Source organism: Zea mays, chromosome 8 (assembly GCF_902167145.1).
Source record: "Zea mays cultivar B73 chromosome 8, Zm-B73-REFERENCE-NAM-5.0, whole genome shotgun sequence".
Lineage (NCBI taxonomy): Eukaryota > Viridiplantae > Streptophyta > Magnoliopsida > Poales > Poaceae > Zea > Zea mays.
In genome coordinates this window covers 124,305,655-124,321,879 of record NC_050103.1, presented here as the reverse complement: position 1 = coordinate 124,321,879, position 16,225 = coordinate 124,305,655, and the positions used below count along the sequence as shown (strand labels likewise).

The 16,225-nt window shown below is 45.5% G+C and overlaps 1 protein-coding gene across 1 annotated transcript; it reads left to right on the top strand.

Annotated features, from left to right (window-relative positions):
* The first annotated feature begins 11,793 nt into the window (after positions 1-11,793).
* LOC100191999 (Cytokinin-O-glucosyltransferase 1) lies at positions 11,794-13,628 on the top strand. The gene has a single exon (NM_001137423.2). It carries the CDS (start codon positions 12,026-12,028, stop codon positions 13,466-13,468), a length of 1,443 nt encoding a protein of 480 aa, NP_001130895.2. The 5' UTR covers positions 11,794-12,025; the 3' UTR covers positions 13,469-13,628.
* The last annotated feature ends 2,597 nt before the right edge of the window (positions 13,629-16,225 follow it).

Below are 16,225 nucleotides of genomic sequence, written 5' to 3'. Positions count from 1 at the left end.
GCAAGGCAAATTTAGGCTTGGGACTTAGGTACCCAACTCTTGTTGGGTCCTACAAGGTTAGTTACAATTGTCTTAGGGACCCAAATGCAAGTTTTATCTCCCTTGCATTTTGCCCCTAATTTCCTAGCAATCACCTTTCTATCCTTTCTACAAATTGCAAAGGAGGCACTCAAAGCATGATATATTGTAGAAGGTTCATTAACTTTCCTAGGAACATTAACAACATTTCTCCTAGGCATATTGTGAACAACATTTCTCCTACCAACATTTCTATCATGCACATAGAGAGAACTAGAAGCAAACATGTCATGAGAATCAAAATCATCATAAGCATTGTAACTCCTATAAGCATTTCTAGTTTGTCTTTTATCATGGTACATAAAAGCATGGTTCTTTTTAGCACTACTTGCCATAGGGGCCTTCCCTTTCTCCTTGGCGGAGATGGGAGCCTTATGGCTTGTTAAGTTCTTGGCTTCCCTCTTGAAGCCAAGTCCATCCTTAATTGAGGGGTGTCTACCAACCGTGTAGGCATCCCTAGCAAATTTTAGTTTCTCAAAATCACTTTTGCTAGTCTTAAGTTGGGCATTAAGACTAGCTACCTCTTCATTTAATTTAGAAATGCAAGCTAGGTGTTCACTATAAGCATCAAGGTTAATATCTTTACACCTAGTGCACGTTACAACATTTTCTACACAAGAGGTAGATTTACTAGCAATCTCTAATTTAGCATTCAAATCATCATTAATGCTCCTTAATTTAGAAATTGTCTCATGGCAAGAAGATAATTCACAAGAAAGCATTTCATTTCTTTTAACTTCTAGAGCATGAGATTTTTGTGCTTCTACAAATTTATCATGCTCTTCATACAACAAGTCCTCTTGCTTTTCTAAAAGCATATTCTTATCATTCAAGGCATCAATTAATTCATTAATTTTGTCTACCTTGGTTCTATCTAGGCCCTTAAACAAACATGAATAGTCTACTTCATCCTCATCACTAGATTCGTCCTCACTTGAAGAAGCATAGGTAGAGTTTCGAGTACATACCTTCTTCTCCCTTGCCATAAGGCATGTGTGACGCTCGTTTGGGAAGAGGGCTGATTTGTTGAAGGCGGTGGCGGCGAGTCCCTCGTTGCCGGAGTCGGAAGAGGAGCAATCCGAATCCCATTCCTTTCCAAGATGTGCCTCGCCCTTGGTCTTCTTGTAATTCTTCTTCTTTTCCCTCTTGTTTCCCTGTTCCTGGTCACTATCGTTATCGGGGCAGTTAGCGATAAAATGACCAATCTTACCGCACTTGAAGCATGAGCGCTTCCCCTTTGTCTTGGTCTTGCTTGGCTGCCCCTTGTGACCCTTTAGCACCGTCTTGAAGCGTTTGATGATGAGAGCCATCTCTTCATCATTAAGTCCGGCCGCCTCAATTTGTGCCACCTTGCTAGGTAGCGCCTCCTTGCTTCTTGTTGCTTTGAGAGCAAGAGGTTGCGGCTCGTTGATCGGTCCATTCAAGGCGTCGTCCACGTACCTTGCTTCCTTAATCATCATTCGCCCGCTGACGAATTTTCCTAGGACTTCTTCGGGCGACATTTTGGTGTACCTGGGATTCTCACGAATATTATTCACCAAATGAGGATCAAGAATGGTAAAGGACCTTAGTAATAGTCGGACGACGTCATGGTCCGTCCATCGCGTGCTTCCATAGCTCCTTATTTTGTTAATAAGGGTCTTGAGCCGGTTGTATGTTTGGGTTGGCTCCTCGCCCCTTATCATCGCAAACCTTCCAAGCTCGCCCTCCACCAACTCCATTTTAGTGAGCATGGTGATGTCGTTCCCCTCGTGAGAAATCTTGAGGGTGTCCCATATCTGCTTGGCATTGTCCAAGCCGCTCACCTTATTGTACTCGTCCCTGCACAAAGAGGCTAGCAACACAGTAGTAGCTTGTGCATTTTTATGAATCTGTTCATTAATAAACATAGGGCTATCCGAGCTATCAAATTTCATTCCATTCTCTACAATCTCCCATATGCTTGGATGGAGAGAGAATAAATGACTACGCATTTTGTGACTCCAAAATCCGTAGTCCTCCCCATCGAAGTGTGGAGGTTTGCCAAGAGGAATGGAAAGCAAATGCGAATTCGTCCTTTTGGGAAGAGGAAGATTCGTCGCTGTCGTAGTAGACGATCTCCTTGATCACGATTCCCTTCCCCTTAGGATCCATCTCTTCGGGCGGTTAGTCCATTTCTTGAAGAGAACGGCTCTGATACCAATTGAGAGCACCTAGAGGGGGGGTGAATAGGTGATCCTGTGAACCTTAAACTTATAGCCACAAAAACTTGTTAAGTGTTAGCACAATTATCGCCAAGTGGCTAGAGAGGAGTCTCAACAAAACACAATACCACAAGAGATCAAACACAGAGATGACACAATGGTTTATCCCGTGGTTCGGCCAAGACCAACGCTTGCCTACTCCACGTTGTGGCGTCCCAACGGACGAGGGTTGCAATCAACCCCTCTCAAGCGGTCCAAAGACCAACTTGAATACCATGGTGTTTTGCTTTGCCTTTCAATATCCCGTTTGCGAGGAATCTCCACAACTTGGAGTCTCTCGCCCTTACACTTGAGATTCATAGAGAAATACGGAGTAAGGGAGGGAAGCAACACACACAAATCCACAGCAAAATGTGCACACACACGGCCAAGAATCGAGCTCAAAAGACTATCTCAAAGTTCTCACTAGAACGGAGCTCGAATCACTGAGAATGACAAACGAATGCGCAAAGACTGAGTGTGGATGATCAAGAATGCTCTAAGGTTGCTTGGATGTCTCCTCCATGCGCCTAGGGGTCCCTTTTATAGCCCCAAGGCAGCTAGGAGCCGTTGAGAGCAAATCTGGAAGGCCAATCTTGCCTTCTGTCGTCGGGTGCACCGGACAGTTCGGTGCACACCGGACACTGTCCGGTGCCCGATTTCCTTCCTAAAATAGCACTGCCGACCGTTGCAGATCTGGGAGCCGTTGGCGCACCGGACATGTCCGGTGCACACCGGACAGTCCGGTGCCCCCTTCCGACCGTTGGCCTGGCCACGTGTCGCGCGCAGATTCCGCGGCCGACCGTTGGCCCGGCCGACCGTTGGCTCACCGGACAGTCCGGTGCACACCGGACAGTCCGGTGAATTTTAGCCGTACGCCGTCGGCAAATTCCCGAGAGCGGCCTCTTCACGCCGAGTCAGCCTGGCGCACCGGACAGTCCGGTGTGCCAGACTGAGCTGAGTCTTGGCTGTACACAGCCAAGTCTTTTTCACCTCTTTTCTTTTCTTCTTCTTTCTGTTTCTAACACTTAGACAAGTATATTAGTACACAAAACCAATGTACTAATGCTTAGAAACATACCTTTACTCATGATTTGCACTTTGTTCATCCATGGGCATAAATTCACATTTAAGCACTTGTGTTGGCACTCAATCACCAAAATACTTAGAAATGGCCCCAAGGGCACATTTCCCTTTCAGTAATGTTAATTTCTTCAATCTTAGCAAGCAAATTATCATTATCATTTCTAAGATTGGGAATTGAAACATCACAAACATTTGAATCAACCTTAGCTAACAAATTAGCATTTTCATTTCTAAGGTTGTCAATGGTCTCATGGCAAGTGCTTAGCTCACTAGATAATTTTTCACATTTTTCAACTTCTAGAGCATAAGCATTTTTAACTTTAACATGTTTTTTGTTTTCCTTAATCAGGAAGTCCTCTTGGGAGTCCAAGAGATCATCCTTCTCATGGATGGCACTAATTAATTCATTTAATTTCTCTTTTTGTTGCATGTTTAAGTTGGCAAAAAGAGTACGCAAATTATCTTCCTCATCACTAGCATTATCATCGCTAGAGGATTCATATCTAGTGGAGGATTTAGATTTAACCTTTTTCTTTTTGCCGTCCTTTGCCATGAGACACTTGTGGGCAACGTTGGGGAAGAGAAGTCCCTTGGTGACGGCGATGTTGGCAGCGTCCTCGTCGAAGGAGGAGTCGCTAGAGCTTTCGTCGGAGTCCCACTCGCGACAAACATGGGCATCGCCGCCCTTCTTCTTGTAGTACCTTTTCTTCTCCTTTCTTCTCCCCTTCTTGTCGTCGCCCCTGTCACTGTCACTAGATAGTGGACATTTTGCAATAAAATGACCGGGCTTACCACATTTGTAGCATACTTTCTTGGAGCGGGGTTTGTAGTCCTTCCCCCTCCTTTGTTTGAGGATTTGGCGGAAGCTTTTGATAACGAGCGCCATTTCCTCGTTGTCGAGCTTTGAGGCGTCGATTGATTGTCTACTCGGTGTAGACTCCTCCTTCTTCTCCTTCGTCGCCTTAAATGCGACCGGTTGGGCTTTGGATGTGGAGGGATCATCTAGCTCATTGATTTTCTTTGAGCCCTTAATCATGTACTCAAAGCTCACAAAATTCCCGATTACTTCCTCGGGAGTCATTAGTGTATATCTAGGATTACCACGAATTAATTGAACTTGAATAGGGTTAAGGAAAATAAGCGATCTAAGAATAACCTTAACCATCTCGTGGTCATCCCATTTTTTGCCCCGAGGTTGCACACTTGGTTCACCAAGGTTTTGAGCCGGTTGTACATATCTTGTGGCTCTTCCCCTTTGCGAAGTCGGAAGCGACCGAGCTCCCCCTCGATTGTTTCCCGCTTGGTGATCTTGGTTAGCTCATCTCCTTCGTGCGCGGTCTTGAGCACGTCCCAAACTTCCTTGGCGCTCTTTAATCCTTGCACCTTGTTGTACTCCTCCCTACTTAGAGAGGCGAGGAGTATGGTTGTAGCTTGGGAGTTGAAGTGCTCGATTTGGGCTACCTCGTCCTCATCATAATCCTCATCCCCTACGGATGGTACCTGTGCTCCAAACTCAACAACATTCCATATACTTTTGTGGAGTGAGGTTAGATGAAATTTCATTAAATCACTCCACCTAGCATAATCTTCACCGTCAAAGGTTGGCGGTTTGCCTAGTGGAACGGAAAGTAATGGAGTATGTCTAGAAGTGCGAGGGTAGTGTAAGGGAATCTTACTAAACTTCTTGCGCTCATGGCGCTTAGAAGTTACGGACGGCGCGTCGGAGCCGGAGGTAGATGGCGATGAGGTGTCGGTCTCGTAGTAGACCACCTTTCTCATCTTCTTTTTCTTATCCCCACTCTGATGCGACTTGTGGGAAGAGGGTTTCTTTTCCTTCCCCTTCCCTTTGTTGCGGGACTCTCCCGATGAAGCTTTCCCATGGCTTGTAGCGGGCTTGTCGCCGGTCTCCATCTCCTTCTTGGCGTGTTCTCCCGACATCACTTCGAGCGATTAAGCTCTAATGAAGCACCGGGCTCTGATACCAATTGAAAGTCGCCTAGAGGGGGGTGAATAGGGCGAAACTGAAATTTACAAAGTTAATCACAACTACAAGCCGGGTTAGCGTTAGAAATAAAATCGAGTCCGCAAGAGAGGGTGCAAAACAAATCGCAATCGAATGAAGAGTGTGACACGCGGATTTGTTTTACCGAGGTTCGGTTCTCGCAATCCTACTCCCCGTTGAGGAGGCCACAAAGGCCGGGTCTTTTTCAACCCCTTCCCTCTCTCAAACGGTCCCTCGGACCGAGTGAGCTTTCTCTTCTCAAATCAACCGGGAACAAAACTTCCCTGCAAGGACCACCACACAATTGGTGTCTCTTGCCTCGGTTACAAGTGAGTATTGATCTCAAGAAAGAATGAGAAAGAATAAAGCGATCCAAGCGCAAGAGCTCAAAAGAACACAACAAATCACTCTCACTTAACACTAAAGCTTTTGTGGAATTGGGAGAGGATTTGATCACTTGGGTGTGTCTTGTATTGAATGTCTAGCTCTTGTAAGTGATTGGAAGTTGGAAAACTTGGATGTCTTGAATGTGGGGTGGTTGGGGGTATTTATAACCCCAACCACCAAACTAGCCGTTTGGTGGAGGCTGTCTGTCGCATGGTGCACCGGACAGTCCGGTGCACACCGGACAGTGTCCGGTGCGCCAGCCACATCACCAGGCCGTTTGGTTCCAACCGTTGGAGTTCTGACTGCTGGGCCCGCCTGGATGTCCGGTGGCACACCAGACATGTACTGTAGAGTGTCCGGTGTGCCACTTCGCGCGTGCCTGACTTCTGCGCGCTCTGGCGCGCATTAATTGCTTCTGCAGGTGACCGTTGGCGCGAAGTAGTCGTTGCTCCGCTGGCTCACCGGACAGTCCGGTGAATTATAGCGGAGCGGATTCCCGAAGCTGGTGAGTTCAGAGTCGCTCTTCCTTGGAGCACCGGACACTGTCCGGTGTACACCGGACAGTCCGGTGAATTATAGCGGAGCGCCTCTGAGTTTTCCCGAAGGTGAAGAGTTTGGCTTGGAGTTCCCTGGTGCACCGGACAGTCCGGTGCGCCAGACCAGGGCACACTTCGGTTACCCCTTGCTCTCTTTGTTGAACCCAATTCTTGGTCTTTTTATTGGCTAAGTGTGAACCTTTGACACCTGTATTACTTATACACTAGAGCAAGCTAGTTAGTCCAATTATTTGTGTTGGGCAATTCAACCACCAAAATCATTTAGGAAATAGGTGTAAGCCTAATTCCCTTTCATGTACATTTGGGCCGGGCCTGATGGGTCGGCCCGAAGCACGGGAAAAAAAGCACGGCCCCGGCACGGCCCGAAATATTTTAGTGCCGGGCCGGTACGGCTCGATATATCGGGTCGGGTTCGGGCCGAGGTCGCGGCCCATGGGCGGGCACGAGCACGAGCACGACCCGTTTAAGGGAGGCACGAAATGGCCCATATAGAGGCACGAACTATCTAATATATTTATTAAAATCACACTTCATTCCATACTTTCATGTACTTGATAAAGGACACAAAGCTAGATATAATGTTAGTTAGATGTTTTTTGTAGCTTTGAATTAGAGTATGTGATGTAATTTTATTTTTGTTATGAATATTAGATAATGAACTGAACTTACGAACTTTATATAGAGCTGATTATACTCTTTTTATTTCTAACAAAATGATTTGTAAACGATGTAGTCATTGCATAGCTCTGGTAACTTAATACAAATATTAAGTTTGCTTTTGGTCAAATTTATTTGTCTTGTTAAATTTTTTTGAATTTTGGGCCAAAATTGAATTTTGGGCCCTAATGTGAATTTCGGGCCGTCCGAAATGAGCCCGGCATGTTTAAGCAATTACGGGCCGGGCCGTGGGTCGAGGGCTAGGCATGTAGGCCGGCACGGCCCAAAATTCAAACGGGTCGGGCCGGCCCAAAATTCAAACAATACGGGCCTTTTCGGGCTTGGGCCGGGTCGAGTCGGGCGGCCCGAATGTACACCTATAGTTCTGCCTCCTCACGACGCATACGACCCACATGATAGTGTCTCCCTTCTTCCCCGTGCACGCCCTCCCCCACTATCTCTGCATCTGCATGGTCCTGACCGCAATCGGCCATGGAAGGAAAAATCATGTCACTGCCACACAAGGAAACACATCCCCTCGCCGCTATCCACGCCTCGCAGCAATCCAGCGCGCAGGAATCCCATCGCCGACGACCCGCACGCGTAGGACCACCCTGCCCAATCGTTCTTCCCATGCACCGCGGATGCCCCGCCCATATCCTCCGCATCCCAAACGCAATCCATGCCTCGTCGCCATGAAAGGAATCGCAACCCAATCCCCTCGTCGCTATCCAGTGCACAGGACCACCATCGGCCCGCATCCCATCGCAAGTGCAGGACCACCCCGCCATCTCATTCTTCCCATTCTACGTGCCAGCCCCGCCCGGATCTTGCGATGCTCGAGTACTTCCCATCCTACGTGCCAGCCCCGCCCAAATCTTGCGATGCTCGAGTATAGGATGGAAGACAACTCTCTGAGCACTCAAATATGAACACCACACCTCTCTGAAACACAAACAGACTTGGTTTACAAAATAGAGAACTACTCATGTGGTTGTTCATTTGGCAATTTCAGGTTTGTGTGTCTAAGTTTTATATATGTTTCCTTTTCTCTAATTGATTGTAGCTTTATCATTCGTGCACCCTTTCCGTAAATAAATAGAGTTTTAGTTGTAGTTGAATCAATATTTGTGGGCAATATGTCCTGCACGACATTTTGTATATTAAGTGTACCACATGAGCTATTTTAGCACTTGTCAGATTTTTTATTTTTTAAAACATCAGTCACTTAAATATGAAACCACACCTCTCTTCACAAACACTAATATGATATGTAGTATGGTGTTCAAAGTTTTGTCTAAAAATATATCTACCTGACCTTAAAATTGATGGTTTCCCTTTATATGAAACTGTAGTTCCTGTCAGATCACAACATTTATATAAAACTGTAGACTTATCCAAAATTTTTGATGGTTCAAACTATGTCCTATATACTAGGTTAATATGTTCAACGTGTTGTCGTTCCTGTCAAATCACAAAGATTAACCTATTCAAGGTGATCCAATCCCCTTAGCCCTATCCTTTGTCTTATTAGTCCATACTTCTATACAATATGTTGTTTCAGTTCGGTGTCTCTATCCTGAACTTCTGTGTATGTGGTAAAGCACTCCCATCTAATGCCATTCTTAATCGCGTTAAATTGTTGAATCAGGAAGAAAATGTGTTGCGACACAGTTGTCTACCTCACACTTTTATGAACTGATTTAAGAGTGTCATCATTTTTTCTCAATTCATCTATTAGTCTGCTACACAAATCCGTGATCTCCCTTTATTTTAATTGTGAGTCAACTATGTCTAACTTCACACTTTTGTGAATTGATTTAAGGGTATCACTGTTTTCCCCAATTCATCTATCAAGCTGGTACACAAATTCCTGACCTATCTTTCTTTTAATTGTGAATTGATTTAAGTGTAAGTTGCATTCCTCATCTTTTTTAACATAATTCTCTCAGCAACCTTATTGATTTTTCCTGCTACTGTTCTCACATTTTGCTCGACCTTTCACTTCCCAGTATGAAGCAAAGCTCTTCCCTGGCTTGATCTATCGAATAAAGCAGCCAAAAATCGTGCTGCTGATTTTTGTTTTCGACAAGATTGTTTTGACAAGAGCTAATGTTAACAGCCTTTTCTTGAGTCCATTATTATTAGAGTACATCTTAGTTTTTTTTATCGCGTTAGAGTATATCCAATATTTTCTCTTTTCAAGTGAGAGATGAGACGTCGCTTTTGAAAATATCTATCCAGTCCTCATAAAGTTCATAAAATCCAGCAATGCTAAGTACATGGTAATTGCTAATGGACATGAATAATTAGGGTATGCTATTCAAGTATGTGCCTAGTTGTTGTTGTTGTCTCCCTTTATCGTTTTGTTTCCTGATTTTTACGATACCATTATCTGTGACGCTCACGAGACTTATATAATATACTATCCTTTTATGGAATCAATGTTGATTAATATTCGCTACATATTTATCATTGTTCATTTTTTATCAATGACAAAGCACATGTACAATCTTATATATCTTTTAAGATATGTAAATGTCCACTTTTGGTGATGCTAATAAAAATATAGAATAACATATAATATTTTTGCATATCAATGTATTTTATCACTATTTGAATTGCACACAAATTTCATGTCATTAGTGTTAGTTTGTGAGATATGGGGTTGATGATATATATGTTGTCTGTTTTCATGTAATTGTTGTGCACTAATATTTATCGAATAATTTATACGTCGTCGCAACGCACGGGCACATACCTAGTATATATATAAGAGGATTTTTGGGTTGCGCCCCGGGCCCAAATCTGCCCCTGGCCATGATAATCTATATTCGAACGCTTGTTATATATGACGACGACCAAATGTGATCACATTAGCCAATGTGCAGTAAGCTATGTCCTTAGTCCTGAATCAAACAATGGTTTAAGTTATTTTAATTTTGTGCGTGAAAGACTATTGGAACGGGCTCATTATGGATGTCCAGGCTTGCAGCCCATGCACCGAGCGTTGTATTCCTAATAAAGTTCATGACCTTATATACGTATATAGATAGTGTCTGTGTAAGCCCTGATAAACTGGCATTATATTTGTAGCAGCGATGATTTGTGTCTTTTTAGCAATATTTATGTTATCTGATTTATTTTAAATATTCTTGAATAGTAACAGATATAGGGGCTTAAACATTTATACCCCTACTTTGAGGCCTTATAGTGATTTTGCCCTGATTTTTAACTTTATGTTTTTACCTCTGCAATTTAAAATTGTAGGCAAATTTTGCCTTTGTTCTATCAAGTCATTGCAATAGTGTTGATTCTGAGATAAAATGACAATTTTTGCTATATGATTTTGCCTCACTTTAGTTGGTTCTTTGTGACTTTACCCCTGTTTTGAATCGAAGATTTAGACATTATTTTTACAGTTTTGAATTTAACACATCATACATTTAAAATATGTGCATAATGGTATGTTTTATTAAAACAATGGCAATATTTTATGACAAAATACGGACACATATGTAATTGTACTCGCATATATTTAATAGATAATCGTGAACCACATATGACAACCACGACGTAGAAACCACCGGATAGTAACATGCCAAGTAGCAAATATATTCTGCAAAACTTTACTCTAACTCTTTAAGATCGTTGTGTTATATTCTCTGAAAAGTCAAAGTATTGATATATATAAGTAAGACAAAATTTCTTATATGATCTACATATATGATACTCCCTCCGTCATACTATTCGTTTTAGATCTTTATTTTTGTGTCCATATTCAAATTGATGATAATAAACCTAGACACATATATAAAACACAAACATTAAATATTTCATGAATCTATTAACACTTTCTAAAATAAATATTATTTTAGGACAGAAAGAAAATATAAAAATCGTACTAACGCATGTGCAACTAACTACGTAATTATGTAGTATTTGAATATGCATGTGCACTCTGGCAAGGTTGCAGTGAAGGGGAGAAATAATAATAAAAAAAAGCTTTGGGGATTTAGTGATTTGGCTCTCCTGGTAGCAATCGGATCATCTCCGGTAATTTTCCCGAGGGTCGGCCATTGCCTCACATCAGTGATCGGAAGTCACTGTAAAGAAATGACATCTCTTCCGGCAGAAGTCTGTGTATAGGAGGGTACCAAATATTTTTAAGAGAAAGAGGTATTTCCTTGTGAATAGTAGAGAAACAGACATTTTTGGCTAGGAGCCAAATCTGCAGAAAGGGACTCATTCTCGAGTTCTCTGGTTTCTCCAAAAGATTTGATGAGGAGCCACACCAAACATTGTTTTTTTACTAACGCTCCTATATTTTTATTAACACTTTACACTCCTATATTTTTATTAACGTATCTAAAAAATAATAAAATCTATAGATACAAATATTAATATTTATGACACTAAATAAATAATATAAAAATATTTTTAAATAAAAATCTAATAATCATTATAAATTTTCCTGGTTAAACTAAATTTTAACTAATTAATATCAAAATATCTGGCTCTATAAATTGGTTCTTTCACTCTCGGGCTAGCCAAAATAACTCGCATGTATTTATAGAGAGGTAAATAGGGAGTTAAATAAAGAGTTAAAAAATTGATGCTCTTAAATACTTTAACCAGAAATTGTTATAGCATTGTTATTTTGTGAAGCTGCATGTGAGGTATTGCGTCAAGTCTGACATGCAGGTAGAAGTTGACAGCCTTGCAGTGGCAGTGCCCCCATGCCACCATGTCACCGCATCTGTACATTATTTGTGGTCCAAAGGCAGAAACAAACAACTGGACGTGAAGTTGGCAGCCTCTGGTTTTACAGATAGAGTGTTTAACTGAGAGTTCATAGGTCAATGAACATAAGACATGCATCTACTCCATATATTTGATTACTGCCCACGAGATTAGCAGGCTGGCTTGCGCATCCAACCTACCGCTTGATTTAATCAAAGTAGCAAGACAGCTCTTGCAGCAGTCTTGCTGCTCCTCAAAAAAGGCTCGGACCAATACAAGCTGCAGCAACAGCCATGGCTTCAGCGAAGCAGAGCAAGAAGATGCGCATACTTCTGATCCCATTCTTCGCCACCAGCCACATCGGGCCCTACATCGACTTCGCCGTCCGTCTCGCGGCAGCCAGGCCAGGAGCCGTCGAGCCCACCGTCGCCGTGACCCCGGCCAATGTTGCGGTGGTCCGGTCGGCGCTCGAGCGCCACGGCCCCGCGGCGAGCGGCACGGTCAGGATCGTCACGTACCCGTTCCCGCGCGTGGATGGCCTCGCTCCGGGCGTGGAGAACCTCTCCACCGCCGGAGACGACGCGTGGCGCATCGACGCCGCCGCCATCGACGAGGCCCTCTCGCGGCCGGCGCAGGAGGCGCTCCTCAGGGAGCGGTCCCCCGACGCCGTCGTGTCGGACTACCACTTCTTCTGGACCAGCAGCATCGCCGCCGAGCTGGGCCTGCCGTGCGTCGTTTTCAGTGTCATCGCCCCCTTCTCGGGTCTCGTCATGCGCATCCTCGCCGGCGCCGTCGTCTCTGGGTCGCGTGACGTTACCGTTCCCGGGTTGCCAGGGCCGGAGATACGGATCCCCGTCAGCGAGCTGCCGGAGTTCCTGAGACGCCCGGCGAAGGACCAAGGCACGTTCAGCCCCTGCAACGCGGCGCAGGCCAGGTGTTTGGGCGTCGCCTACAACACGTTCGCAGGCATGGAGCAGGAGTACCGCGAGGCGAACGTGCGCGCCAAATCCTTGAAGCGCTGCTACTTCGTCGGCCCCGTCTCACTGCCGCTGCCGGCGGCAGCGGCAGGCACCAGCGAGTCTCCATGCATCAGGTGGCTCGACTCCAGGCCAAGCTGCTCGGTGGTGTACGTGTGCTTCGGCACCTACGCCGCCATCTCGGAGGACCAGCTCCGGGAGCTGGCGCTCGGCCTGGAGGCCTCAGGGGAGCCGTTCCTGTGGGTGGTGAGGGCCGACGGGTGGACGCCGCCGGAGGGCTGGGAGCAGCGCGTCGGGGAGAGGGGGATGCTGGTGAGAGGGTGGGCTCCGCAGACGGCGGTGCTGGCCCATCCAGCGGTGGGCGCGTTCCTGACGCACTGCGGGTCGAGCTCGTTGCTGGAGGCGGCGGCGGCCGGCGTGCCGATGCTGACGTGGCCGCTGGTGTTCGACCAGTTCATCGAGGAGAGGCTGGTGACGGACGTGCTCGGGATCGGGGAGCGGGTCTGGAGTGGGGCGCGGAGCACGAGGTACGAGGAGAGGGAGCTCGTGCCGGCGGAGGCGGTGGCTCGGGCGGTGGCGAGGTTCTTGGAGCCAGGCGGGCCGGGGGAGGCGGCGAGGGGCAGGGCGCGGGATCTCGCAGTGAAGGCCCACGCTGCCGTAGCGGAGGGCGGCTCGTCGTCCCGTGATCTGCATCGCCTCATCGACGACCTGGTCGAAGCCAGAGCGGCAACGAGCAGCTGCAACGCTGACAGCGAGTAAGAGATGGAATTGCTGGAGATGTCTCGATCTGGCGAGCAACTGGAAGAAGGTCTCGAACAGCCTTCACGGACAAGTACGCCATCTGCAACGTACGTACGTTCTCGGAGTCGAAGAAAACACTTATGGAAATAATATGGTACTGCACCACCTCGATTTCTGTCACTCGTGCTTGCTTTGCTTCCCAAGATATTGTGCCAGCAGGAGCTGTCGCCATCTCCGATCCACCGCAAACCAAACCGCTTGGTAGTTGGCAGGTGTCGCCATCTCCGACTCCGATCCACCGCAACTACTCCTACCGTCCAATTTTCGTTTCGAGCACCTCTCTCTCTGACCCTTCCCCATGTACAGGGAAATGCTCTCGTCGCCTTGGACTATCCTGCCCAAACCGACGCTGTCGTTCAGCTATTTATTTTTCTGAGGAACAAAAGAATGGTTCAAAAGGTTACGAACAGTTTCAGGGGCGTGCCTGTAAAAACCGAGGACCTTACCAAACTACGGTCTTCTCACAACCAAAGCTAGAAAAAGCAAACACCTGGCCTGGCCTAAAGAAGAATGGTCCAATTTTAATCTCTTGTTTATTTAGGTTGGTTTCTAGAACCACGTATTGGATCACTCCAGTGCGGCACGAAGCCGCTGACGCTGAGTAGGCTCCTATGCCACTAGCACGGTGGAGTAGCGCGGGTTGACCAACTCAGGGCCTATTCGTTTTTCACGCATTAAAGGCCTGGAACAATTTTTGCTCGGATTGTTTCTCTAATTTATGTAAATTTTGATAAGTTGGAATAAATACTGGTCTAATTCTGGACAAACGAACGGGCCTCAAGCGAACCGCTCTACCCTTCTCTAGTTTGGTAAAGTGAAACCGCTTCGGAGTTTATGGTTCGAAAGAAAGAGAGAGGAAAGCACTTATAAAGCGATCTCAAAAGAACTACTAGGCAGGTCATCCAGGTAGGCGGGTAATTTTCTCCGTATGACTGGAAATGCATGCTCTCACTTCGAAACATACTCGTCATATGCTCGTCACGAAACTATTTTAGTGACTCGCTCATTACTTAAAAAATGTCATTCCTTCTAGTTTTGGTTTCTTGATTGATAGAAGTTCCGGCACATGTCCGAAAAGATTGAGGGCCCAAAGTGGCTTCACCATTTCCTAAGCTAGTCTATCTGAGGTTTTCTTTGCAACTTAGTTACTTTAACAGCCTCGACTGACCTGGATTATCACAATCGCAACCCTAACCTAGCGAAGGCTAGGGCAAGAGTCCACTAAACCACTTGTCCCAGGCGCGGGCTAAATCACTCTGGAACTGGAATTGCCCAGCGCGAATTAAGTAGTCGTTGTTGGGGACTTGTTCTCAAATGCTATGAATCAAGAACAAGGCAACATGCAATATTAAATATTAAAGCCCTTCGTCCTTTGAAACATTATTTCCCCTTGGCATAATGAATTTCGGACGAAGGTTATGAAGGTTATACCTTCATGATCGTAATAAAAGATAAGAAAAGATTTATGTATGAAATACGGAAAAATAACATAACTACTTTAAACATTGTTATTGATTTATTTCTATTCATTTTTCTTATATAAATGATGACAAATTACAAATATACCTTCGGCTTGAAGGGAAGTAAGGGTACAAGCGTGATGCCAATGCCAAGTCAGCGTGAACAGTACAGGAATACTGTTCATCTATTTATAGGCACGGGACGCAGCCCGTATAAAATTACATTAGTGCCCTTTACTTTTATCAATAACTCTATAGTAATTCTTCGAGGGTTGATTTGGCTTTTCATCTTTAAGTCGGTTTCCCCTTTCTGCTCACTACACCAAAATCATACACTTCCTACGGTTTTTTTAACTTCCTACAGCTTTTATAACAAACCGTAGGAAATAAATAACTTCCGAGAGGCAACTGATACCTCTAGGAAATAAACTTAACTTCCTACGGTTTTTATAAAAGCTGTCGGAAGTTAAAAAACCGTAGGAAGTTAACTAACTTCCTACGGCCTCCTCTAGGAAGTTAGGTTTCATCCGTTCACAAGCCAATCAAATAGCTAACTTCCTAGGGCTGGCTCTAGGAAGTTAGCTGCCCAGTTAACTTCCTACGACCTCCTCTAGGAAGTTAGGTTTGAGTCGTTGACCAGTCAAACGAAAACCTAACTTCCTACGGCCTCCTCTAGGAAGTTAGGTTTCAGCTTTTGACCAGGCAAACAAAAATCTAACTTCCTACGGCTGGCTCTAGGAAGTTAGGTTTCAGCTGTTGACCGGTCAAACGAAAATCTAACTTCCTACGGCCGGCTGTAGGAAGTTACTTAACTTCCTAGAGGCCAAGTACAAACTCTAGGAAGTTACCTAACTTCCTACGGCTTTACTCTAGGAAGTTATGTTATTTAATTTTTACCTCCCTCAACCCTATCTCTTCTCCCTCTTCTCTCACCTTTCACAAAATCTCTCTATCTCACGCCCGACCGGCCGCCGCGCGCCCTTCTCTCCCACGCACGGTCGGCTTTGCCCCCGGCCCCGCCGCACTCAACCGCGCTGCCCCCGGCAGCCGCCCGCCCCGGCCGCCACTGCGACCGCCTCTCCCATTCCTCCAGTTAGTGTGGGCCAGCATGGGGGCTCCATGTTTGACGCTGGCTCAAGAGCTAGGTAAAAAAATAAGTGATTTATCCCTTAATGTTGTCTTGATTGGTAGAGATACACAAATCTCACCCCCGGTCTTCCATCCTTGCCGATCCCTAAGGGCCTGACCTCCTCCA